The 25,997-nt window shown below is 40.9% G+C and overlaps 1 protein-coding gene across 1 annotated transcript in view; it reads left to right on the forward strand.

Moving 5' to 3' along the window:
• The window catches only part of dnah6 (dynein, axonemal, heavy chain 6), a 56,439-nt gene that overhangs the window by 4,259 nt on the left and 26,183 nt on the right, over nucleotides 1-25,997 (forward strand). The window contains exons 10-50 of the mRNA XM_053230946.1: nucleotides 62-172; nucleotides 443-553; nucleotides 1,304-1,393; nucleotides 1,546-1,666; nucleotides 1,786-1,937; nucleotides 2,329-2,481; nucleotides 2,630-2,881; nucleotides 3,024-3,152; nucleotides 3,282-3,395; nucleotides 4,028-4,171; nucleotides 4,350-4,505; nucleotides 4,686-4,736; nucleotides 4,819-4,911; nucleotides 5,027-5,146; nucleotides 5,294-5,474; nucleotides 5,966-6,062; nucleotides 6,156-6,354; nucleotides 6,545-6,709; nucleotides 7,148-7,258; nucleotides 7,581-7,706; nucleotides 7,897-8,052; nucleotides 8,345-8,506; nucleotides 8,886-9,023; nucleotides 9,152-9,319; nucleotides 9,532-9,680; nucleotides 11,249-11,356; nucleotides 12,194-12,755; nucleotides 12,844-12,966; nucleotides 13,646-13,828; nucleotides 13,988-14,131; nucleotides 14,866-14,954; nucleotides 15,433-15,565; nucleotides 15,725-15,872; nucleotides 16,718-16,875; nucleotides 17,686-17,817; nucleotides 18,058-18,229; nucleotides 18,636-18,782; nucleotides 19,125-19,198; nucleotides 21,333-21,487; nucleotides 23,087-23,318; nucleotides 25,188-25,340. Coding sequence (XP_053086921.1) covers nucleotides 62-172; nucleotides 443-553; nucleotides 1,304-1,393; nucleotides 1,546-1,666; nucleotides 1,786-1,937; nucleotides 2,329-2,481; nucleotides 2,630-2,881; nucleotides 3,024-3,152; nucleotides 3,282-3,395; nucleotides 4,028-4,171; nucleotides 4,350-4,505; nucleotides 4,686-4,736; nucleotides 4,819-4,911; nucleotides 5,027-5,146; nucleotides 5,294-5,474; nucleotides 5,966-6,062; nucleotides 6,156-6,354; nucleotides 6,545-6,709; nucleotides 7,148-7,258; nucleotides 7,581-7,706; nucleotides 7,897-8,052; nucleotides 8,345-8,506; nucleotides 8,886-9,023; nucleotides 9,152-9,319; nucleotides 9,532-9,680; nucleotides 11,249-11,356; nucleotides 12,194-12,755; nucleotides 12,844-12,966; nucleotides 13,646-13,828; nucleotides 13,988-14,131; nucleotides 14,866-14,954; nucleotides 15,433-15,565; nucleotides 15,725-15,872; nucleotides 16,718-16,875; nucleotides 17,686-17,817; nucleotides 18,058-18,229; nucleotides 18,636-18,782; nucleotides 19,125-19,198; nucleotides 21,333-21,487; nucleotides 23,087-23,318; nucleotides 25,188-25,340 — 6,162 coding nt within the window. The remainder of the gene's footprint in view (nucleotides 1-61; nucleotides 173-442; nucleotides 554-1,303; nucleotides 1,394-1,545; nucleotides 1,667-1,785; nucleotides 1,938-2,328; nucleotides 2,482-2,629; nucleotides 2,882-3,023; nucleotides 3,153-3,281; nucleotides 3,396-4,027; nucleotides 4,172-4,349; nucleotides 4,506-4,685; nucleotides 4,737-4,818; nucleotides 4,912-5,026; nucleotides 5,147-5,293; nucleotides 5,475-5,965; nucleotides 6,063-6,155; nucleotides 6,355-6,544; nucleotides 6,710-7,147; nucleotides 7,259-7,580; nucleotides 7,707-7,896; nucleotides 8,053-8,344; nucleotides 8,507-8,885; nucleotides 9,024-9,151; nucleotides 9,320-9,531; nucleotides 9,681-11,248; nucleotides 11,357-12,193; nucleotides 12,756-12,843; nucleotides 12,967-13,645; nucleotides 13,829-13,987; nucleotides 14,132-14,865; nucleotides 14,955-15,432; nucleotides 15,566-15,724; nucleotides 15,873-16,717; nucleotides 16,876-17,685; nucleotides 17,818-18,057; nucleotides 18,230-18,635; nucleotides 18,783-19,124; nucleotides 19,199-21,332; nucleotides 21,488-23,086; nucleotides 23,319-25,187; nucleotides 25,341-25,997) is intronic.

The raw sequence follows: 25,997 nt of genomic DNA on the forward strand, positions 1-25,997 counted from the left end.
TTGAACATTTGCTGTGTGTTTGCTTCATGGGTTGCCGTGTGTGTGTGTGTGTGTGTTACAGGACAGTGTGTCGGAACAGAATGCTGAAGCTTCAGTGTTGCCCATGTTTATCACGGAGCTGATGCTGGACACACATGCGCTGTCCTTCCAGCCGTCCATCAGGGACTTCCAGGTGTGTGTATGTGTGTAGGTGTAAATTACGTTTAAAAAAAATAAATAAATAAATATTCGTATACATGAGACAAGGGCTTGGAATCTGGGCCCAGATATTATTAAATATCTGCTAGGATTTTTTTTTTTTCCAATGAGCATGAGGAATGTCAGCCTGGAGGGGTTTTACATCAGGTTTAGTGAGAAAAATATACCAGACTCTCTAATGATACCCAGTATTCAGGTTTGAGAGAACAGTGTGTTGACTTTTGTGTGTTTGTGTATGTATCAGGAGAATGTAGCAGAGATAATCTCCCGCTTCCAGGAGACAGTCCTGTTTTTGGTGCCTCTAGTGCTAGACTCCGACTTTGACGCCTTCACGAGACCCATAATTAACAACAAGGTACAACATTACTGACACACAAACCATCACTAATGACGAGGTACAGCACTACTGACACACAAATATCATTAATGAAGATGTACAACAGTACTGACACACAACTCAACACTACCGACACAACTCATCATTAACAATAAGGTACAACACTACTGACCCGCAAACATCATTAAAAACAAGATACAACACTACTGACCCGCAAACATCATTAATGACGAGGTACAACACTACTGACGCACAAACATTAACAACAAGGTACAACACTACCGACACACAAACCATCATTAACAATAAGGTACAGCACTACTGACACACAACTCAACACTACCGACACACAAACCATCATTAACAATAAGGTACAGCACTACTGACACGCAACTCAACACTACCGACACACAAACCATCATTAACAATAAGGTACAGCACTACTGACACACAACTCAACACTACCGACACACAAACCATCATTAACAATAAGGTACAGCACTACTGACACGCAACTCAACACTACCGACACACAAACCATCATTAACAATAAGGTACAGCACTACTGACACACAACTCAACACTACTGACACACAAACATCATTAATGACGAGGTACAACACTAGTGACACACACCCCAAACTATAATGGTATATAATAGTAATTAAACAAAGTTCTGTGGATGTGTATGTAAAGGTTTTTTTTTTTTTTTTTTTTTTAAAAAAAATACTGTATATCTGTTTGTGTGTGTGTGTGTGTGTGTTACAGATCACACAGAAGACCTGTGGTGATGGTCCAGATTTAGAGGCCACACTGGAGAATGATCAGCACCTGCAGCACATCATCCGTAACATCAAGGTTCTCATTGTTCTGTGCATAAACAACAATCCAGCATCGGCATAAAGTTACATGTGTACAAGAGTTTTCTTTCAACATAGTAGCCTCTGTGTATTTTACTTCTAACAGCGGCATAGTGTTAAGTGGAAATGTTTTGTGTTTTCTACTCCCAGAATTCCATCCAGTTTGCGTTTGATGCCGCCGATGCGTATGCACACAACTTCAAGTCATTCCACGTCTTTTATAAAGAGAACGAAAGCCTGGACCTGGAAGCTCTTAAAGAACAGGACCACGGTAGAGCGATCCAGTTCACACCATCAGAGCACTTTATCAGGCATTGCATTTGCAGTGAGAGTAAAGACAGTAGTTCACATTCTAATGTGTGTGTGTGTGTGTATATGCGTGTGACATAGATTTAGCGTTTTTTGGTGAAAGTCTGAAGAGATATCATAGCCAGCATAAGGAAGCTCTGGCCCTTAAGCTGAAGAGATACCTGGGAATCCTGCTGGTGGACACAACTCAACTAAAGAGCAAGCTAACACCATCTCCACTGCGCTGCCTAGAGGTCACACACACACACACACACACACATGAATATTTCATAGGTCTTTACATCAATAATAGTTGTGCTAATAGGTTGAAATCTGACTTGTTTAGTATTTTAAGTACATCAGGGTCCTCAAAATCCAAGATATTAAGCACTGCACAATTCTGTTCTAAATAATATGAGGAGGAAGTACATGTTAAATATGAAATTTTTAAGCTTTACAAAAAAGAGCTAACAATTCTATAGGATTATAGCAGCATTACTTCTTATGACAATACCACAATAATATTTTAGTAATCATATAGTGCATATGTGTACTAGAATATTTTAGTAGCTTAGATTTAGGGTGCTTATTTATTTATTTATTATTTTATTTTATTTTACATTTTCATATGGTGTGACACTGCAGGCCATTAACAGCATGCTGCCGCTGTTGGCTAAAAGAAAAATGGACGCAGTCATCGCTGAGATACAAGATGCCTGCTTCAAACTGGAGCTCATCCCTACAACTACCATTGAGTACGTCAACTCCCTCACCTTCCTGGAGGAGATCCAGGAGCGGGTAAGAGTTACAAATTGTTGTTTGTATGATCCTTGTGTTTATTGTGACAAGCCTTGCTGGTTATTTCAGTTTTAGTATTTAGTTTGTGATGGAATTAATTTCTCTCTCTCTCTCTCTCTCTCTCTCTCTTTCTCTCTCCATGTCTCAGACCGGATCCCTGGACGAGGAGGCTGAGTTGGTGTGTCAGATGTATAAGCTGATTGAAAGCTACTCCGTGCCCACTCCGCCGGAAGACCTTGCTGTTTTCGGCACGCTTCGACCATCCCGGTCGGCTATGAATAACGCCATCGACAAGGCGGTGGGAGAGAGAGACGCCAACGTGGCCAAGTTCTGCCAGCATCTTCAGCAAGACATCAAGGAACTCAATAATGAGGTGAAGAGGATCAAACAACAGGCGGAGGTAAGGCAGCTGATATACACACACACACACACACACACACACACACACACACACACACACACACACCACCTTTGGTTTTAAAGCCAATTCATTCAGGTAAAAACTTTGATTATTTTGTCTCTCTTTTTTTTTGGATTTCCAGAACAGGCTGATTCTGGATATGGATGCAAATCGCGATCAGGTTCGTACATTGCTGGGACAAATCCAGAAATCCATAGATGAGCTGCAAGAGCAAGCCTTCCGCTACAAATCCTACCAGAAGAACTTTAAGGTCAGAAGACGTTTAAGGGCACTTCAGTGCTTCAGTGTTACTGTGTACACATGATGTTCTGTGCTTGTTTTGCTTGGCCTGTGTGTGTCATTTCTGCGCATCTTTTTATTTCTGTGTGTGTGGGGATAGGTGGAGGTGACTAAGTACGACTCTCTGGAGGAGCTGAGTGCTGAGGTGAAGCTGAAACATTTGCTGTGGGATTCGTTAGAAGAGTGGGACAAGTTGCAGAGCAGCTGGATGCAGGTAGACACAATCATATACAGATGCACATACTACAGTGCATTCCAGGGCTCACAATCCAGGACTTAAGTTCCTGTGCTAAAGTTTCTAGGAAAAAGTTGATGGATATCATTTCTTCTGTTTTTCTTTTAATTCCAGGAATAAAGTTCTAGACTAAATGTCTGGGCCAAAGTTATTAGATTTAAATTCCTTAGCTAAAATCCCTGGAACTAAATCCCAGTTCTTTGATCTACATTCCTGGGTTGAAGTTATTGTATTTAAGTTCCTGGGATAAAATTCCTGGAATTACATCCCAGTTCCTGGATCTAAATTCACGGGCTAAAGTTATTAGGCATGAGTTCCTAGGTTAAAGATCCAGGACTTCAATTCCTAGACTTAATCTTCTAGAGCAAGTTTCTAGGCTTAAGTTCCTAGACTGATTTTCTGGGCTAAAGTTCTTGACCAAAGGCTCTTGAGCTTAAATTGCTGGTTTCTGAATATGACAGAAAGTGGAACGTGATTTCTGTAGACCGTATAGGTTTATAAATTGCCACACGTGTTTATGTTGCATGGATCTTTTACCCCTTTCTCATTCTTCTGTGGAATACCTGACAATCTGATCCAGCCATGTTCTTACATTAGCATGTCTGTTACAGAGTAAATTTGTAGATCTCGACCCAGAGCCCCTGAGTGCCCAGGTGAACAAGTATGGCAAATACGTGAACCAGCTGGAGAAAGGGCTTCCACCCAACAACGTCGTGCCCCACCTCAAAGCTGGCGTGGATGCCATGAGGAGAAAGGTGGAACAATAATTCTTCTGTTTTGACCAGATTGATTTGAAGGAGCGACTGACACTTTGGTCCAATGAATTTTTTTTGTTTGTTTGTTTTACAGGCAGACAATTTCCTTGGTGTTTCATTGACATTTTTGTATCGTCTTAATGGTTGTGTGTGTGTGTGTGTGTGTGTGTGTGTGTAGCTACCAGTGATCACTGATTTACGTAACCCATGTCTGAAAGAACGGCACTGGAGCATGTTGCAGAGCATCGTGGGGTTCAGCCTGCTGGAGAGCCCACTCACTGTTGATGCCCTTGAAGAACTCAATGTCTTCAACTACGCTGTGGAGATCCAGGAGGTCAGAGACACATGGGGGGGATAGATGGAAGATGGATAAATGGATTTCATGGATAAATCAAATGAATGAAGGAATGGATGAATGGGAGATGTTTTAGAAGCTTTGAGTTTAATGGATGGTTTTGTTCAGTTGTATCTGTTGTTTGTTGTACAAGGAGATTGACTTTATCACGTCTCTCAGATTTCAGGCCAGGCGTCAGGAGAGGCAGCTCTAGAGACAGTGGTGAAAAAGGTCAGTGGTTAAGAACATTGTCATATCTGCATTTCTTTGCGTCACATGTTTATGCAGATTTATAGACTCGCATTGCTACTAGGTGGAGGACTCGTGGAAGACCACAGAGTTTGTGGTGCTGTTACATCGTGACTACAAAGACGTGTTCATTCTTGGAGGCACAGATGATATCCAGGTGAGAAATAAAGACACTATATGCCATAAATTCGTGGTATGATTCGCTTACATGGATGTAGGACTGTATTTTAAATAATGTGTTACATGCTTGTTGTGAACGTGTTTGTGCGTAGGTGTTGTTGGATGACAGCACCATCAATATGGCCACAGTGGCATCTTCACGTTATGTGGGTCCCATAAAGGTCAAAGTAGAAGAGTGGCAGGAACAGCTCTCCCTGTTCAGCCAGACACTGGTAATCAAACTCAGAGCACATGTCGATGATCACAGTCCCGTTTTCTTTTCTGAACACCAGTCTCTAGTTCTTGCACGGTTGTATCTGTGACTAATTTAAATACTTTTAATTATTAAATAATCTCTTGCTCTCTCTTGCTATCTGCAGGATGAGTGGTTGATATGTCAGAGGAACTGGCTTTATTTGGAGAGCATCTTCACTGCTCCCGATATCCAGAGACAGCTCCCGACTGAGGCCAAGATGTTCATGCAGGTGGACAAATCCTGGAAAGACATCATGAGGAAGGTGAACACCTTTCCCAACGCATTGCGTGCTGCTACACAGCCAGGTCAGACATGTTAGATAATTATCTGTGATTAATCACATCTGTGAATAACCTTGAGAAAACACATAGCATATAGTACCTGCAATAAATATTAATATCTGCTGACAGCAAAGGTGTGACTCCTTACTAGATAGATAGATAAGATAGATAGAGCTCCCCTAAAACACTATACTGAGTGAGTTTTTACAACTCTGCTAAAAGACATGCCCAGTGAGTTTGTCATGAGTCCTGTATAAGACATTACCAATAAAGCTGTTACAATTCTACTATAAAACAATAAGACCCATAAAACATTTATAACAGCTCTAGAAAACATTTTGTTACTACAGTAGCACAACCAGACTCATCTCAGATTGACACCTTGTGTCATATATATGATTCAGCCTCTTTCTCAGGTGTATTAATGTTGAAATGTATGATAATGAACTATAACATTTGTTCTCTTAATGACATCCCATAATATACGTATATCTTCTTTTTGTTTTGCACTTCAGGGCTTCTGGAGATCTTCCAGAACAATAACGCTCTACTGGACCAGATACAGAAATGTCTGGAGGCCTACCTGGAGTCTAAGAGAGTTGTTTTCCCCAGGTGTGTAAAGCCATGCCAGATGTGCATTATACTCACAAACACAAATACATTTTACAGATGTGCTTTGTACTTATGTATGTGTGCATGCATCAGGTTCTACTTCCTGTCCAATGATGAGCTGTTGGAGATCCTGGCACAGACACGCAACCCTCAGGCCGTGCAGCCGCACCTCAGGAAGTGTTTCGACGCCATCTCCCGGCTGGAGTTTGCCTTGCAGACAGCCGAAGTTTCAGAGGCTGACAAACTGTACAGCAACGACATCCTGGCCATGATCTCACCCGAGGGAGAGAAGGTCAAAATCACATTTAACCCTAAAATCAATTCAGTATTTTTTTTATTAAATGTAATTTAATAACATGTAGTTCTGACTCAGTTGAGGTAGGATATTTTTATCCAGGTGCACATGGGTTTATGTGTGAGGTTTGCTGTTCTCTGTGTGTGTGTGTGTGTGTGTGTGTGTGTGTGTGTGTGTGTGTGTGTAGGTGGCTCTAGGAAAAGGCCTTAAGGCTCGTGGGAATGTGGAGGACTGGTTGGGGAAGGTAGAGGAGGCCATGTTCACCTCTCTCAGACGCCTCAGCAAGGCCGCCATCGCCGACTACCAGAGCAAACCGCGGGTGGAGTGGGTGGTGGCCGGACATCCTTCACAGGTTCGTGTGTGTAATCTAGAAAGTGTCTGGGTTGAGATCTTCTGGAAAATGTTACTGCGTAATTGAACAGGGCTGTCTGGTTGTGATCACTTCCTTTTTCTGCCTGTGAGCAAAAAAATTCTGTTTACCAGATACTCATTAATCTCTGTCTGAGTTCTCACCTCATTTGCAGGTGCCAGTAGTGCCACGTTTTAAAAAAATATCTGCATCTAGATAAAACAATTATTTAACAGAAATAAAACGGTAGGTATGAAAATCGATTATAACAGTTGATTAAAACTATTATGAAGCTGCTAGTTTAACGAGTAAACGATCAAATCAGCCCACAGTACTCACAGAAAAACCTATCGAAATGAATTTATCATGATGTTGATACCAAAATAGATGTTATTGTCAGGGAACAGAATCTTCTTTAACATTACATCATTTTCCATGTAGGTGGTGCTGACCATCTCCCAGCTGATGTGGTGCAGAGACATGGATAACTGTCTGGAGGGAGACCACGACCACTTCCAGGCCCTCCAGCAGTTTGAGCTCACAAACTTTGAGGTGACGTCCTGGCTAGTTACTCAGTTATTCATCTTAAAGCACACTATTCGGTAACTACAGTGAAACTAATGGGGAAGGTGTGTAGTTATGAGTCAAGACTGTGACTCTGGAGAATGATGAGAATCAGATTTTATATCAAAGCAATGTTTAACTGAAAAGAGCAAGTAGTAAAGATTATTATATCTAATTGTATACTAGCATGGTCAAACTACAGTATGAATATATTAAACACCATGTGTTTTTTATATAATGTATGGTAAGGTACAGTACAATATACTACATAATACGTCTTCTTCAAGAATATTACTGTGTGTGTGTACAGAGGCTGAACGCGTTGGCCGCTCTGGTGCGGGGTAACTTACCCAAAATCCATCGGAACATCATCACAGCTCTCATTACTGTGGACGTCCATGCCAGAGACATCGTCACTGAGCTCGTCAAAGAAAGGGTACAGACAGCTACACACCTTTCAGAGCACGGAATCATGAGCATGCTCAGATCTGATTGGTCAGAAGTTGTTAGTTAATGTTTTGTAACTGCAGCTCTGACAGTAGTGCATATGCAGCTCAGATCCCAAGTTTATATTAATGCACTCATTCTAAGCCAAATCTTATGTCTTTGTGTATGTGTTCATGTAGGTGGACTCGAGCAGTAACTTTGAGTGGCAGAGGCAGCTGCGCTACTACTGGGATGTGGAGCTGGATAACTGCGTGGCCAGAATGGCTCTGTCTCAGTACATCTACGGATACGAGTACCTGGGAGCCTGTCCGCGTCTGGTCATCACTCCGCTCACGGTAACACGTTCATAATTCATAGTTCATAACATAGATTGCTATAAAGTGTAGTGCATGTGAATAAATATTTCTAAAAATATACATATGGTGTTATGGAGGCTTTATAACATTGTATGAATGTGTTCATAGTTCATTATAGATGTGCTAGTTAGTGTTAGAAAGAGTAAAGCTCAGATATTAGGTCTTAAAGGAGCGCTCGTGCGGCCTTTAGGTCAGGACCTCATTTAGTGTAAAGTCTGCTTGTAATGACTTGCTTGTGCTTGTTTGTGGTGTTTTTTTTTTTTTTTTTTAGGACCGTTGCTACCTGTGTCTGATGGGGGCGCTACAGCTGGACCTGGGCGGCGCTCCGGCAGGTCCTGCTGGCACTGGAAAAACCGAGACCACTAAAGACCTGGCCAAAGCCCTGGCCATCCAGTGTGTGGTCTTTAACTGTTCTGATGGACTCGATTACAAGGTGACATTGATTAGGATTCACTTTCCGATTCTGATTTTACACTTTTTTATCTACTTCTCACAATGAGCCATTTCATGTGTAGTGCAGCTGTCTGTCCCAAGGAGGCAGCAGAGCCCTGTGTTACTCACTGTGTTACTCACTGTGTTACTCTCCTCAGTAAAGCACTCGGTCTGTGTTGGCATTAAGACCTTGTGTTTTACTCTAATACATTAGAAGGTGCGAGAAAGCACTTCCTTCTGTTGGTATAAATGTAATGCATGCTTGTGAATTAGTCTTTAGAATTAGTCTGAATAACCTGGCCAACTGTGCCACTGAGGCCACTGATTCCATTGTGTGTGTGTGTGTGTGTGTGCGTGTGCGTGTGTGCGCGTGTGCATAGATGATGGGCACGTTCTTCAGTGGTCTGGCTCAGTCTGGAGCCTGGTGTTGTTTTGACGAGTTCAACCGCATCAACATCGAAGTGCTCTCTGTCATCGCCCAACAGCTCATCACCATCAGAAACGCAAAGGCCGCCAAAGTAACACACACACACACACACACACACACACACACACACACACTCAGATACGACGTCTTGTGATGTTTAGTTAATGATGGTGAGTGTAGATAAGTATGGTGAATGTGTGTGTGTGTGTGTGTGTGTAGCTGTCTCGGTTCATGTTTGAAGGGAGAGAGATTAAGCTGGTGATGACATGCGCCGCCTTCATCACGATGAACCCAGGCTACGCAGGCAGGACTGAGCTCCCAGACAACCTGAAGGCCCTCTTCAGACCCATCTCTATGATGGTGCCCAACTACGCCCTCATCGCTGAGGTGTGTTTGTCCCATCGTTTATTACTTTCCAATAACAGCACAGCCTAAGTGTTTTACTCCTTTCTTAATTAATGCAAGCACAGGTATATTCCTCTGTATTACAGAACATTTAACCCACTTGTTAGCGAAGTAGAATAGACCGGGCTTTTTCATTTACGTAATAGTATTCTCTCTCTCTCTCTCTCTTTCTCTCTCTCTCTCTTTTACTGTAGGTGATCTTGTACTCTGAGGGCTTTGAGTCCAGTAAGACTCTGGCGAGGAAGATGACTCAGATGTATAAACTGTGCAGCGAGCAGCTTTCTCAGCAGGACCACTACGACTTCGGCATGAGAGCCGTCAAATCCGTTCTCGTCATGGCTGGGTATGTCCATCTACGATCAGGCCGAACATTTTATATTCATTCGTTTTTATCCAGACTGAATTACAAGTGAGCAATCCAATCCAAATACTGAGCTGAAAAAGGACAGTGATATAAGATGAAAAACCTTTTCATCTTATATCATACCATCTTATATAGTGCGACAGAGAGCAGCTAGAGTGCTAGTACTCATTTCTACACAAGAGCTGCACACACACTAGTCCCGGAGCAGGCAGTCAGATGAATAATCATCTAATCTATATTTGCTGATTTGCTTGTAAAGCAGACCTGCATCTGTGTTGTGTTACTGCTAATGAACCAGTAGCCTCATAAGGCCCATTTAAAAATCAAAATGTTACTTAAAACAATCTATAAATGTAACAGAACTCTTGTTGGAATAAATTGAGCAGCACATTGTGATATTGTGTAAGTGCAAAAGAAGCCAGGATCAAACAAAAGTGTCAACTCCTAATGCGAGTACGTCAGAATGACGAGACAGCCAAAACAAGAGGCAGATTTGGGTCCAGAGAAAGTGACGGCTTAGAAATTCGATTCGGAGAGAGATTCAGGATTCACAGACTCGATGAGGATCGAGTGAGAACAAGTGACAGGATTGTCCGGTGCGGCTGTGACGCTTTCAGGCTTCCGAAGCATCTCTTCAAGCTTGTGTCTGTCTCAGCTTCATAAAAAAAAAAACCAAAAAAAAGACAATGAATTTGACACATTGTTCTCATCACATCTAAAATCAATTACAGCTACAGTGGATGTGACATAAACTGAAATAAAATAAAATCTTTCATAATTGTCTAATTTCCAAAGTATGAATATGTGTAAAACAATAAATAAATAAATAAATGTTAATAGAAAATGTTCAAAGGAGTAAAACATGAAAATGAAATAATTATAAATTATATAAAATTTAAAAAGCAGTCATTTGTACCGTGGTGTGATGGCGCAACAGTTTCTTTCTGTATTTGTATAAAAGTACATCAATAAACATAAAGTACCTAAAGTGAATAAAAAATATTAAAGGAAATGATGAAAAATGAGAAATTGAGCAAAAGGCATAACATACTGTACATACCACAGTGGAATATATGCAATTTTTTATTTTTATTTTTTTTAAAAAGATATCCTTTCTTAAAGCTGCTCTACCGATTGATTAAGCAAAGACCATAAAAGCGTGATGTTGGATGATTAATTTTAGTATTATTGGATTTTTGTCACAAATTGTAAATGGGCTATTAGCTGAACAGAACAGAAGTGCTGCTGGTAGAATTGGACAAAAAGCTAAACAAAGAAAGTTTGGTGTGTCGGTGTTTAGTCAAGTGTCTATTTATTCTACACGTGTAATAAAATAATAGGGCTATGAGGTGAAAAAATTCAGTTTAATGTAGACAGTTGTGAGGTCAGTTTTTATTGTAGAGATGTTGAATTGCATCTTTAGTCATCTCTGCAGAGTATACACATCTGTTAGATAGTAACAGCTGTGTGTGTGTGTGTGTGGGAGAAAAAAGTATACTAAAGTGTTAGACTTATTTCATTACTGTGTGTGTGTGTGTGTTTTCCAGGTCTCTGAAGCGAGAGAACCCACACCTGAGTGAGGATGTGGTGTTGATTAGAGCGCTACGAGACTCCAACCTGCCCAAGTTCCTCAAGGACGATGCAGAGCTTTTTGGGTAAAAAAAAAAAAAAACTGACCATGAAGACTTTTTAAATATAAAACCAGTGCAACTGCAAAACTCCCATATCGAGTATCAAGGTCATTATCACAGCATCACAGGAATCAGGCACTAGGAGGAAATTATGGGAAAAAATCTACAAAACTAGAAAATGTAACTTTTTAAACTGACATTTGCAAATTCTTTTCAACTAAAAAAGCTGTAATTATACACTTGCTGCTTTTTCTTTTCTTTTTTATTTATTTTATTTTATTTTTTTAAAGCCATGCCTGCTATATTAGCACCTCGTAATGTTTCTGAATGTCTCAATTAAATGATGAATAGACTAAATGAAACTACTCAGTAAGGGCTTTAATTCTGTACTGATTAGTGCTAAGCACTTATTCATCATTTGCTATTATCACCACAAAGTTGACAGAAATTTTTAATTGTAATATTGTGCTGGTTTTGCACTGCTTCACATGAATGCATTAAAAAAAAAAAAAAAATCAGGTCCTGGACCAATCTGTAAATCTATGATGAGATGAAGGACATTTTACTAACGCTTCCTATAATATGACGATTTTTTTCATTCTGTGAGTTTCACTCTAGTTTACTAAAGTATTTAGATTTTTAATACATCTCTTTTAAAATACTGTATATTTTATTTATTCTATAAACAGTGATCCATTGTTGGTAATTAGTATAATAAAAAAATCCAGAAACTGATTTTAAAAAAAAATGACTCTCACCCACTTTATTCTGTACAAATAAAGTAATCACACACAGTGACACTTACAGTATCATCAGTAACATGTATGTAAAATCACTCAAATCCTTCTTGTGTATATATAGTGGTATTCTGTCGGATCTCTTTCCTGGCGTGAATATCCCCGAGCACGACTACGGAGCGCTACAGTTGAATATCGAGGAGGCTCTATGCTCCCGCTCCCTGCAGCCCGTCTCCAGCATGACTGGCAAGGTGATCCAGCTGTACGAGACCATGCTGGTGCGCCACGGCGTCATGCTGGTGGGTCCTACAGGAGGCGGCAAGACCACGGTGTACCGCGCCCTCGCTGACGCACTGCTCGCCCTCCACGAAGCAGAAGGCTGCGAGGCAAATCCCTTCTACCAGCCCGTCAAGACCTACGTGCTCAACCCGAAGTCCGTGAGCATGGGCGAGCTGTACGGCGAAGCTAACCCTCTCACCCTGGAGTGGAGGGACGGTTTGATGGCGCTGTGCGTCCGCGCCGCCGCCAACGACACCAGCGACATGCACAAGTGGGTGGTGAGCGATGGACCCGTGGACGCGCTGTGGATCGAGAACATGAACACCGTGTTGGATGACAACAAGATGCTGTGTCTGGCTAATAGCGAAAGGATCAAGCTCACACCTTCTATACACATGGTATTCGAGGTAAGGTGAGAAAGAGGATGAAAGACATCTAGGATGTTTTTTCTATTAGTCTACACACTGTGTATCTGTGTATCTGTCTATCTCTCAGGTTCAGGATTTAGCCGTTGCCTCTCCAGCCACGGTCAGTCGCTGTGGGATGGTGTACATCGACCCAGAGGAGCTGAAATGGATGCCGTACGTGCAGACGTGGCTCACAGGCCTCTCGGACAAGGTCCAACCACTCAAACATTCCACCTCAAAACACACACATTTTTATTCTTTTAATGTGATCAGACATATACTTTAGTATTTCCATGATCACTGGTGCAGACTGTAACTTTTTTAATGGGCATGGTTTGCTAAAAAAAGACACAACCAGTGAAACCAGTGATATCACCATTCTGTGATGCTTTTCTGTTCACCACGGTTGTAAAGAGTGGTTATTTGAGTTACCGTAGCCTTCCTGTCAGCTCGAACCATTCAGGCCATTCTCCTCTGACCTCTCAACAAGGTTTCTGCTCGCAGAACTCGCTGGATGTTTTTTGTTTTCCGCACCATTCTGTGTAAACCATTCTGTGATTTTTATTTCATTAATCAGCACTTTTGGAGTAACAGGAGCACTTAAGCACTTGGAACGAAACACAATGAGTGTATGTATGAGTTGTTTGTAGCTTATTTGATATTACACTAGCATCTGTGATACCAAGTGTCCTCTGAGTTAGCAAGGTAGCCAAGTGCATTGGTGATTTTTGTTTTTTTAATCAAAGAAGCAACATATATGATATTGAGGTGAGTATGTAACGCCACTGAAAACAAGACAAAACTATGAGGAATACGAATAATATTCCCAGGTGGCACTGATCACTAAACAGATTTCATGTTATATTGAGAAACATACTGTGTGTGCGTAGGTGACGGAGCCTGTGCGAGCGTACCTGATGGAGCTCTTTGAGAGCTATGTCGAGAAGGGTCTCCAGTTTGTGTCGAAGCGCTGCATCCAGGCCATGGCTCAGGTGGACATCAGCAAAGTCACCACCCTCTGCTGCCTCCTCGAGGCGCTGCTGTTCAGCAAGGATACCCCCAGCCTTAAAATGGTACAGTCCATCTCATCTCAGCTCAAATACTTAATGTCAGCCGTAATGTCTCTAGCATGTTCAATAACCTTTGTTTGTTTGCTGGTGAGTTCTTCATTAACAATGTTTTATAATATTAAAGTTTAAAATTAAAGGTAAAGTTTGTATGTGTATGTACAGGACTCTACTCGGCTGAACAGCATGCTCTGCCAGACGTTCGTCTTCTGCTACATCTGGGCCATAGGCGGGAATCTGACAGACAGCTCCTGGGACGCGTTCGACAGCTTCGTCAGGCTGCAGTTCGAGGACAACACCGATGCCAAGGCACCCACTTGGATCACTACCCTTCTAATAATACAGAATAATTTTTGGGATCACATCCTTGAGCGAATGTTTCCTATAGAACTCATCTGGCTAGCAAAAAGTTCACGTTCTAGTGCCTGTATCTAAGCTGCTTGTTCATTCCCTAATGATGTTCCACTCGGTTATTTAAATATGACCTCTTATAACTGTAGACCGCATCAACTTTTTGGCAGAAGAGAGGATATATTCTCTTTATAACGTCGACCTTCTTTGACTCGCCAAAAGACTTTTAAAAGTCTCTCGGCGAAGTCCCTTTCATCTCATTCTGTCCATAAAACTGCCCATCTTAAATATTTTATGAGAATATCAGTCCTGCGAGGGGTGATATTTATTTCAGAAGGGCTGAAATAGAGTTCACAGAGAGTGGGAGGGAAGGAGAAAAGAGTATGATGCTGAATATGGAATAAGCTGGTGTTGGAAAAATTATTTATGAAATTATTTTCTTCTATTTTATTAGCACAGAGCTGCATCAATATTGCATCCAGCTAAAAACAAAACTAAGAGGAGACATTTCTGTTCTGATGAAGCCCACAGACACAAACTTCATATGCACAAAATCATGTATATAAGAACTAGAGAGTGTTTAATTCACTTTTTAAATAATGGTCTCTACTGTACTTTCCTCTTTGATGCTTATATTAGTTGTGAATGTCTCTCCTTCTCTCTCTCTCTCTCTCTCTCTCTCTCTCGCTCAGCTCCCGAGTGGAGGGGACCTATGGAGTGTGCATATGGACTTTGAGACTAAGCGCCTGGAACCATGGGAAAGGATCATTCCATACTTCAGGTTGATTAACACGCGTACCCACAAATACACACCCATGGGGTGTCAGACGGGCAGTTTGTCAGACGGCCACCCCATTTCTACAGTTTTTATAAATAATCAATCCGAAAATGTACATTTTTTTGTCTTATTATTTACAAGAGCGATGGTGAGGGAATGTTTGTTAATGTTTGTACAGTAGCTGCTATAATGTAAGTGATAATGAGTAATAATAGGAACTACCTTGTTTTGTAGATGTTCCACAACATTAATTTAACTATAAACAGATTTAAAAAAAAAAAAAAGTAGTTCTTGTTCTTTAATAAAATCAAAATTGTCGTGTTGATAAGAGGAATAAAACACTTTGGGGCGTCATGTTATTGAAAAGGTGTTGTGAGACGACCCGTCGTGTAGCAGCCGGCCCAAAGTTGATTCTTTTTCTATAACAGCACAACCCAAAGTGTTTTATTCCTCTTATACAGTCATGTTTTGTTTTGCATAGGTATAACAAGGAGATTCCTTTCTTTGAGATGTTGGTGCCCACTATGGACACGGTGCGCTATGGATACCTGATGGAAAAACTGCTCTCTGTGGGACACTCTGTGCTTTTCACCGGCATCACTGGAGTAGGAAAGGTAATTTTTTTTTTTGTGGTGGGGGGACAGAAGGTAATGAGGTAAACAGTTTACAGATAAAGAAAGATAGATATATATAAACTGTTAACCTATATGTACATCATATGAAGGTACGTCGTATTGTGTGTGTGTGTGTGTGTGTGTGTTTGTGTGTGTCAGTCCGTTGTGGCTCGTGGCTTGTTAAACAGCATACAGGAGAAGGCAGGGTACGTCCCCATCTACATCAATTTCTCCGCCCAGACGTCCTCAGCTAGAACGCAGGAGATCATCGAGTCCAAGCTGGAGAAGAAGAGGAAGAATATACTGGGTATGCGCATACACACACATACGCATCTTCACACACAAGTCTCACGAGTATATACAGAGCGTGAGAAAAATAAAAAACGTCCAGCAAACGTCAGTTTTTCAGGCAGAAAACAACTTGTACCTGAGAAAGGTCAGAGGAGAATCACAAGACTGGTTCAAGCTAACTCAAATAACCACTCTCTGTAACTGTGGTGAGCAGAAAAGCATCTCAGAAAGCACGAGACGTCAAACCTTCAGGTGGATGGGCTGAAAAAGCAGAAGACCACATCGGGTTCCATTCCTGTCAGCCAAGAACAGGAACCTGAGGCTGCAGAAGAACGAGAAAAGACCAGGCGGCGTTTCAGCTATAGATCAGAAATACTTAATGAATACAAGTCTTACATACTTTCTTAATCTTACTCATGGTGTAATAATGTTCCTGGTCTGCTCATGCTGACAGATGCGTTAAATAATGTCAGTTAAAGGAAGGTTAATGTAAAGCGTTACCTATTTTCTTTCTAGCTTTAATTTGAATTCACTGTACAGCACTGTGGTCACAAGTAGTTATTTTTAAAAGCACTTTAGAAATCAGCCTGATCTATACTAACAGAATATATTTTTAAAATTGCATTTATTTCAGAGGATCAAATTTCATTCTGAGTGTAACAAGGTAAAACTGAAACAAAAAGGAGACCTTACTGTAGTCAATGTCACATTTCCTCTGTTTCTTCTTTAATAGAACATTGTAAAAGCAGGAAGTCTTTTTATTAAGGCTAATCCAAAAATCTCTGTGTGTGTGTGTGTGTGTGTGTGTGTGTGTGTGTGTGTGTGTGTGTGTGTGTGTGTGTGTGTGTGTGTGTGGTTCAGGTGCTCCTGCCAATAAGCGGGTAGTGGTGTTCGTGGACGATCTGAACATGCCGAAGTTGGACAGTTACGGCTCACAGCCTCCAATAGAGTTGCTGCGTCAGTTTCAGGACTTCCAGGGCTTCTACGACCGCGAAAAGTTCTTCTGGAAGGAGATTCAAGTAGATACACATATTATTAATTCATTCATTAATTGTTGAATTAATAATAAATAATTTCATTTGTGTAACTAAAATTGCATTACAGTCAGCAGTCATGACTACACTGAGAGGTTTAAATACAGGCCCAGATGTATTTATGATATATCGTTTGAAAGGACAACATGCAATCTGTCTCTCTATCGTCGCTGTTCTCATTTGAATTCTGATTCGAACTTCCGTTATTTGCATTTCACACACACAAGCATTGAGTAAACAAGGCATGAAACCATGCACACACACTTGCACACAGATAAAACAAGAGTAAATAATCAAACATGGCTATAGGGGGGAAAAAAGCAGAGGTGCAGAGTTAAAAAATTTATATCTTTCTCCTCATTGTCCTCTCGACTTATCCCTTCATCTCCTCTTCCTCACTGTCTTCTCGACTTATCCCTTCATCTCCTCTTCCTCACTGTCTTCTCGACTTATCCCTTCATCTCCTCTTCCTCACTGTCTTCTCGACTTATCCCTTCATCTCCTCTTCCTCACTGTCTTCTCGACTTATCCCGTCATCTCCTCTTCCTCACTGTCTTCTCGACTTATCCCTTCATCTCCTCTTCCTCACTGTCTTCTCGACTTATCCCGTCATCTCCTCTTCCTCACTGTCTTCTCGACTTATCCCTTCATCTCCTCTTCCACATTCTTTATACTCGTCCCTTCATGTACACTTTTTTCTTCCTTAAGAGTGTAGAATCAGTGAATGTTGTGACTTGCCATTTTGTGTGTATATTGATATTGGGGGTATATATATATTTTTTTTTCTCCTTGTAGGATATGACGGTAGCGGCAGCATGTGCGCCTCCTGGTGGAGGTCGTAACCCTGTGACCCCTCGTTTCATCCGCCATTTCAGCATGCTCTGCCTCCCGACGCCCTCCGAGCAAAGCCTGAAGCAGATTTTTAAGGTCTCTCATATAGACGAAAAAATATATAGTTCCACACACACAGTGGCTCAGTTCTGACGGGTAGAACCTGTTAAACACACACACACACAGGCCCGGGCTGTACCAGTGTGGCTCAGTGCCTTTGTGTACCCATCCATGTGTGTGTATAATCACTGGCCATTTTTATCAGGTATACAGTGTGTGTGCTTTGTAGCCCATCTGAGGTGTGTGTGTGTGTGTGTGTTGACTCTGTTCCTGCAGGCGATCCTCGGTGGCTTCCTCGCTGATTTCCCAGCAGCAGTGAAACAGGCTGCAGGCAGCATAGTGGATGCCGCAGTGGAGATTTACCGCCGCATGAGCGTGGATTTGCTCCCTACTCCGGCCAAATCCCACTACGTGTTCAACCTCCGAGATCTGTCCAAGTGTGTGCAGGGTGAGACACACACACACACACACACACACACACACACACACACACTTGCGCATAATCACGACTTCATGAAGAAAATGTGTGACACACAGTGACACACAAACCTTAAACAAGCTGTGGATTAATTTACTACCCTTAAGTGTTCAAGTGAGAAGCACATTGCTGTAGTATAAGAGGAAGAAAACACTTGAGGATGCTAAACAACTCGAAGAAGCAAGTGTGTTATGATAAGTGTCTCAGTGCAAGTTTGTCCTGGTATAGTATACAGCATATTATTTACTTTTATTTATTTATTTATTTATTTAAATAAACCTCTTACTGGAAAGATACTGCAAAGCAACAGACAGAAAAAAGTAGTTTTCTACCCACGCATGTGATTGAAGGTGAGCGGTGTGTTTGTGTGTTTTAGGCATGTTGCAGTGCGAGTCTGGCACGGTGCAGGATCAGAACCAGATCTTCCGTCTCTTCTGTCACGAGTGTCAGCGTGTGTTTCACGACCGGCTCATCAACAACGAGGACAAAACCTACTTCAACACCATGATCTGCGAGATGGCCAGTAAGAACTTTCCATCATCATCATAATTCTTGCTGAATTGGTAACAAACTTTAATAAAAGCTCATAGAGCTTGAATAAGTTCTTTAATTAATTCTTTGGCAATTGATAAAAGTGTCATTAGTGCCATTATTCACTGTAATGCCATGTCTGTTAGTGTTACTGTTATAACTGGTGACAGTTTATTTATTTTGAAATTAAAATTATGAACATTTACGATTATTGTCTCTAGTTTTCTAAAATATTTAGTACATAGTACAAGCATTCCTAGCGATAAAGCTGCAGGAAGCTTATTCCTGTGACACTTATCTGAAAATTAACATTAGTCTTTGTTGTATCTTTCAGGTAAATATTTCAGCATCAGCTTGGAGCCCAGTTATCTCACCAAGCATCCTATTATTTTTGGAGATTTCATCAAGGTGACTCTTCAACTGATGTTATGATTCTAATGTTTGGACCTCGAAATGATGTGTAAACAAAGCAAACGGCTGTATTCCACAACCTGGCTAAATAGCTAAGGTGGCTAATTAATCAAACGCTAAAGGCCTCAACGTATTTAATGCGAAGGTGACTTCGGAAATGGTTGCAAGAAGAAGAACCCACCTTTGCCAGGTTGCAAGCACACATACTCTGTAGGATGTACATCCACGGAGTTCACTCAGCTGCTGTGTGCAAAACACAGCGAACGATGCCTCCGCAGTCACGCCATATTTAGTTTAGTTTATTGTCCTTTCCGAAATTCTTTTTGAATCTGTGGCAACTCTTCAGTAATCAATTAACAAGTACAAACAAACATCAACAGGTTACAACACATTACAAATAAATACAACCAGCATCAAACAACATCCCTTTCACAACGACAGAATCACTGGCATAGATGTAAAAAAATGACAACTGTGATATCACAAAAATTTATTTAACAGAGCTATACTGGAGGATATAAAAGATCTTTGTGCACGGGCAGTCCGTAATAATGGTACCCTGTACCTTCGACCAGATGGTAATAACTCATATTTTCCATAAAGAGGATGTGATGCATCCTGAAGAATTTCATGGCTTTTCCTCACAGTTTGAAATTCACACAGTTTTATCATACTATGCTGTTGTTTACCTACAATATTACTAGCCATATTAACAATTTTATTTAGTTTGTTCTTATTTACTACAGACAACGAGAAATACCAAGCAACAACGCTGAAAGTCAAAATACTCTCCACAAATGAACGATAGAACAGAGCCAACATATATGTATCTACCCCGAACTGTCGAAGCTTACGCATGAAATACAATCGTTGCAGCCCTTCCTTGGAAACAGCTGCTGTATTTACATCCCATGTCAGTGTTACATTAATGATTGTCCCTAGATATTTATATTCATTTACAACTTCAATGCCCTCACCATTAACAGTTACTTGTTGGTGTGTCTCTTCTCATTCTGAAGTCAAAAATTATTTCTTTAGTTTTCCTGATGTTTAACTGAAGGAAACTAGATTGACACCAATCAACAAACTCATTCACACCTCTACGATACCCCACCTCATCTTCAGTGATCAAACCAACAATTGCCGTATCATCTGCATATTTGACATTAAAAACATCAGATGAGGAACCTCTACATTCATTTGTATAAAGGGTAAATAACACTGCGGAGATAGTACTTCCCTGTGGGGCCCCTGTGTTGGTAACAATAGGGGAAGACAAAGCAGAGTTTACCCTAACACACTGTAATCTATCAGTCAAAAAAGACTCAACCCATCTAATGAGTCTGCTATTCACCCCCAGCTTAAACAATCTTTCCATTAGAATATGTGGTCGTATAGTATTAGATGCAGACGAGAAATCTATAAACATAACGCGGGCATATCGCTTTGGTTGATCAAGATGACAGTAAAGTCTATGCAGCATATACAAGAGCGCATCTTCTGTACTCCTCCCCCTCCTATATGCAAATTGCAAAGGATCAAGTTTGTTTCGCACCTCAGAAAGAACACGATCTAACACTATTTTTTCAAAACTCTTCATGACAATAGATGTCAAAGCTACCGGACGATAATCATTTAAATCTGCTGGTTTTGATATTTTTGGCACAGGCACTATAAATGAAAATTTCCAGGCAGTAGGTACATAGCAAGTGTCCACAGACATGTGAAACAGATGACTGTAAATACCACTAAGCTCCTCCCTACACTCCTTAAGTACCCTACCAGTTATCCTATCAGGACCCGCTGCCTTCCTTGTATTAACCCTTTTAAAGGTCCTAATTGTTTGTGAAGGCTATCCAAACATTATCTCCGCATGACGTAGGCCTGAAGGCTTCTTGATTATGCCATGTACAGATGGGTGACAAATTAAAGAAAAAAAAAAACTAAATTCACAATAGTGCATAATTAGACAGACATTTTGTGTTGTCTGGAATACTGAGTGTATAGGGGGCGTGGCTAAGGCGGAGTCTGAGGAAGTGCTGAGAGTGCTCTGCTCTTTTGCCATACATAGGGCTTTAGTTAGTCCACTACGCTGATTCAGTGTTTGCTGAACGATCGTCATTTTGTGTAGGTCGGAGCAGAGAAGGCTGACCGCGTCTACGAGGACCTGATGGACACAGAGAAGATCCGAAACGTTCTGCAGGACTACCTGGACGACTACAACATGACCTTCGCCAAGGAAACCAAGCTTGTGTTCTTCCAGGACGCCATCGAACATGTCTCCAGGTAGATCACATGACTTTAATAAGGGCCGATAGAAGACCGAACATTTCACGATCATCTGTCTAATTATTGTTTGTTATATGGGCTCGGTTTCCCCGATCTAATTTTCCCCTGAAAAGTTTTTCCACAGCTCCAATCGCACCTAAAAACGTGGTAAAGGTGTATGGGGAAGTGAAAACCGTAATAACATGGGTTCTCCTTGGCCCAGCATAATCCACATCCATCACTTAAGTTTTAGTCCCCCAAAAAGGAGTAATCACCTAAGCGACAGAAATAGAAAGAAGAAGAAAAAGAAAATGCCAGACTGAAAATAAGAGTGAAAAAATGCATGCAATTGAGAACGGTAAATAATATAAATGCCATCTTCACAGAGAAAATAAATCAAGAAGGCACTGAGAAAGTGGACTGAAAAGATTGCAGGGATTGATCAGACCTGCAGAAGCATACATAAGAAGCAGAATATTGAGTAAGCAGCATTAAGGATGGATAAAATCGGATGGTGTGACCGGGTTCCTATCTTATGCATCCAGACAGGTATAAATCGCAGGAAGCGGAGAAGACTGTACACCGCCAAAGAAGACTTCAGAGAGAGCTTTTTTGTGTGAAAAGTTGAAATTGATGTATAACCCTTGAAATTTGATCAAGACTTCCTTTCACCAAAAGATGGAAACCTAAAGTCTTTTATAGTGGATTGTCACAGCATCCAGAGCAAACCATGCATCCATGTCGAGAATTTAACATCCAAGAAGAATAACATTATGGATTATAACTATTTGCCAGGTCTGTAGAAGAATATAGATATCCAACCAAAGAATGGTGTCATGGATATAGACCTTGAGCAATTTATTTGAGTTAAAAAAAGAAAAGAAACTGTTTTTAGATAAATGTCATAAGGAACATTGTTATTGCTAGCGCAGTTACCATGGTGTTTAATAGGAAAAAAAGTGTCCACAGTCTCAAACATAGTGGTTAACACTCACTGTTAGCTCGAGCAAGAGCTTTTTCTTTTTTTATCCTCATTCACCATTTTTCAGTGATGTTCAATGCCAAAGCAGCGAGAACACCCAGTTTGTACACTTTTCAAGCTTCAGAATCATGAAGGTGGTAATGTGATTGGCTCTCTGACCTTCTGTATGCATGCATGTCTGTGCAAAAAACTCTGAACACGGTGAGCTTTTTGGAAGAAGATACAGGCACTGGACCGAAAAAGAAAATCCAGCATCCAGTCTTCACTTATTTATTTATTTTTTTTTAAGAATTATTGGCGCATGAATATGGTTGCAATGTCGATCGAACGACCTGTTCCTGTGAAAGGCCACATTTATGGAAGAAACGTGGCTTGCAAGACTACAAATCTGTTAAACGATTTTTTTCTGTTTTGCAAAGGAAAATTCAGTAGATGCTTTAAATCAAACATTTCCTAAAATAAATAAAAAATGGCCTAAATGTACACATTCATGGATCAGCTGTGAGTTTAATAAAATGGGTCATTTTGACAAAACAAAAGAACATTAGGGATGAACTGGTAACAGAAAGTCTGTGTTTGTTCTTGATACTTTGTTAAGCTCTGCTGTTTCACGATTTGTGATGTTTTCCTTTCAGAATCGCCCGCATGATTCGTCAAGAGCGTGGCAACGCCTTACTGGTCGGTGTGGGCGGGACAGGGAAGCAATCTCTCACGCGATTGGCTGCTCACATGTGCGGCTACCGCTGCTTCCAGATCGAGCTCAGCCGCGGCTACAACTACGAAAGTTTCCATGACGATCTGCGTAAACTGTACAAGATGGCCGGCGTTGAGGGTCACGACATGGTTTTCCTCTTCACTGACACTCAGGTACAGACAGGACGTGCCGCAAATCCAACGTTACAGCATGCTACACTATTATTTACCTTTACATACAATTCAGTACGGACACATTTCAGTATAGGACACAATGCATCTATGCTACAGGTCACTTTATCCCCTGATATATAAAACACTGTTAATGCTTACAGATAGTCAGAGAAAGCATGGTGTATAGATTTGCATTTTTGTCATATTTGACAATATTAAAACAGTTCTTGATAGTGGAGTTAGAGTAGTGGGCCCTACAGTGCAGTGCTTTAGATATTTGCTATACAGGCTATTATGCACTATAAGAGTTAAATCTGTTCCAACTGCATCCTTTTCAATCTGCTCAGGGTTCATTTTACGAGAACATATTTCTGAAATATGTGCGCACGTTTGGAACTGCCTCGTCCCTTAGATCACTTTCATTTGAGAAGGACCACTAATGACCCTAAGATGTCTTAGATAGTGAACACTAATGGCCTGTGAACCTGACCTGGCTGGGTACGGCTGATTTATAACATTCCGTGTTTTCCGTCCCAATCCTGCACTCATTAGGATAATTAGGTGCAAGTCTGTCAGTGGAATCAGTTGGGTGGAGATTGAATAGAAGAGTTTTGTAAAGGTCTGCGCAGAAGAAAGCGCAATGAGTCGATTTTTCCGTAAAATTTCTGCCTGCAGATTCTGTAGCTTTTTGTTATGGTCAGGAAGACGTACGTGAAATACGATGGAGACAGAGACTGTCCAGTTAGAGAGTGTGAAGTGTGTGGGTGTGTAGAGTGCAGTAGCTTGAAGGAATAAGCAATGTACAATCTAAGCTAAGTAGCATTAGATGTAGAGCTGCAAAAGTTTGTACCCCCATTTGGATAGTCAGTGAAAATTTGTACCACTATTTTAAAGTTTATCTACAAAACAGAATTCTGTGTTAATTTTACAACTGGAAACCTGTTACAGCATACAGCCTAAATATTACACCTGCTGAGGCTACATCATCAGTTATCTTTATTAGCAAGATTAAAAGTTTGCATCCCCCGTATGTTTTTTTTTCTCTTTGAAGCATGAAATCTTCAAATTCTCAAGTGGTTTGCAATGAGCACTCGAGTTAAGAGGAAACCGAGGATCACAAAACAGAAAATCTTGACCATTTACAGAGCAAGAGAAGGGGATAAAATTATAAGGTTGTAGTATTTAGGGCAAACACCAACACAGTGCCAGAAACTGCTGGATTTTTTTTGATTTGCAAAAATCTAATACAAACAGCAGGAGGCTTGGAAAAGTCCTTAGAGACAAGTGGAATAAAAGTCCACATCTTATGTCACTTTTGGAAAATCATGATTTTAACTATTAATGTCTTAATGTACATTTGGACCACATTTGCCAATGAATAGAAATAATATTAAAAACCTAAACTGTCAACTTTTGAAACCTTTCCACTCAGTTATATGCACATGTCTGCTGTACAACAAAAAAAATGCTCTTGATGTGTGTCCCAGCTTAGAAAAGAAAAGTGGGATCAGAGTACCAGGTCAGCCGTGGTACGCCATCTCTCGAACATTTGCACGTCTTACGAGCTCAACAGTGACAGCTTAGAGTGCTGGGGCTTAAACTCTCAACCTTTCAAATATCTTAACCACTGAGCCACCAGTGTGCCAATGCTGCCTTCAAAATGGGCTAAAATACCAAATCGATGAAGGCAGTTGCCCTCCACATGGGACACAGCTTTTATCTGAGGAGTGTGTGCTAAATATTCTGGTTAATTAGCTGAGTGTGATGGATTGAGATCATGCTGGAGAAGTTCATGCTGAACTTGTTATTGTGAAAGAGCTCACACAGGGAAGTGTTGTGTTCTTAATGAGCTGTTTGTGATGATCTCAGATTGTAGTGGAGGAGTTCCTGGAGGACATCAACAACATGCTGAACTCTGGCGAGGTTCCCAACCTGTTCGAGAAGGACGAGCTGGAGCAGGTGTTGGCAGCGACGAGGCCCCGCGCCAAGGAGGCAGGCATCGCTGAGGGCAACCGAGACGAGGTACACAACGGACCATGTAAAATCCATCCGTCTGCACTTTACACTTCCATGGGGTGGGTTTGTCTACACATACTTTCTCCATGCAAACATCACCCATCTATCTTTTTATCTGTGTACCACTTAACACACAAAAATATGCAAGCATCATCCACTCATTCACCTGTACGCCTCTATTATTCTATTAGTCCCATACTTCTATCTATCTATCTGTCTGTCTGCCTGTCTGTTCTGCTCAAAATCATCCATCCATCCATCCATCCATCCATCTCTTTCTATCCTGTACTTTCCTATTCATATACTCCTCTCACCATCTGTTCACTTTTTTCTTATTCTTTTTCTTTTTCTTTCTTTTGTCTTTTTCCTCTATTCCAGTTAATAATACATCCATCTATCCATCCAACCCTCTGTCCATCCATCCATTCATCGACCAACCAATCAATCTATTTACCTATTATTTCTATATTATTAATTTATTCTGTTCACCAAGAATCTTTTCATTTAAACTCAGCCATCCATCCATCCATCCATCCATCCATCTATCCACCTTTTCTTTCACTATCCATCCAGTCCAATTCCTGGGTCATCCATTCATTTATTCACCTGTTATTTCTCTATTCTATTTATCTGTTCTACTTACAGAATCGCTCATCCATCCAT

The sequence above is a fragment of the Pangasianodon hypophthalmus genome, chromosome 28 (genome assembly GCF_027358585.1).
Source record: "Pangasianodon hypophthalmus isolate fPanHyp1 chromosome 28, fPanHyp1.pri, whole genome shotgun sequence".
NCBI classification, from domain to species: domain Eukaryota; kingdom Metazoa; phylum Chordata; class Actinopteri; order Siluriformes; family Pangasiidae; genus Pangasianodon; species Pangasianodon hypophthalmus.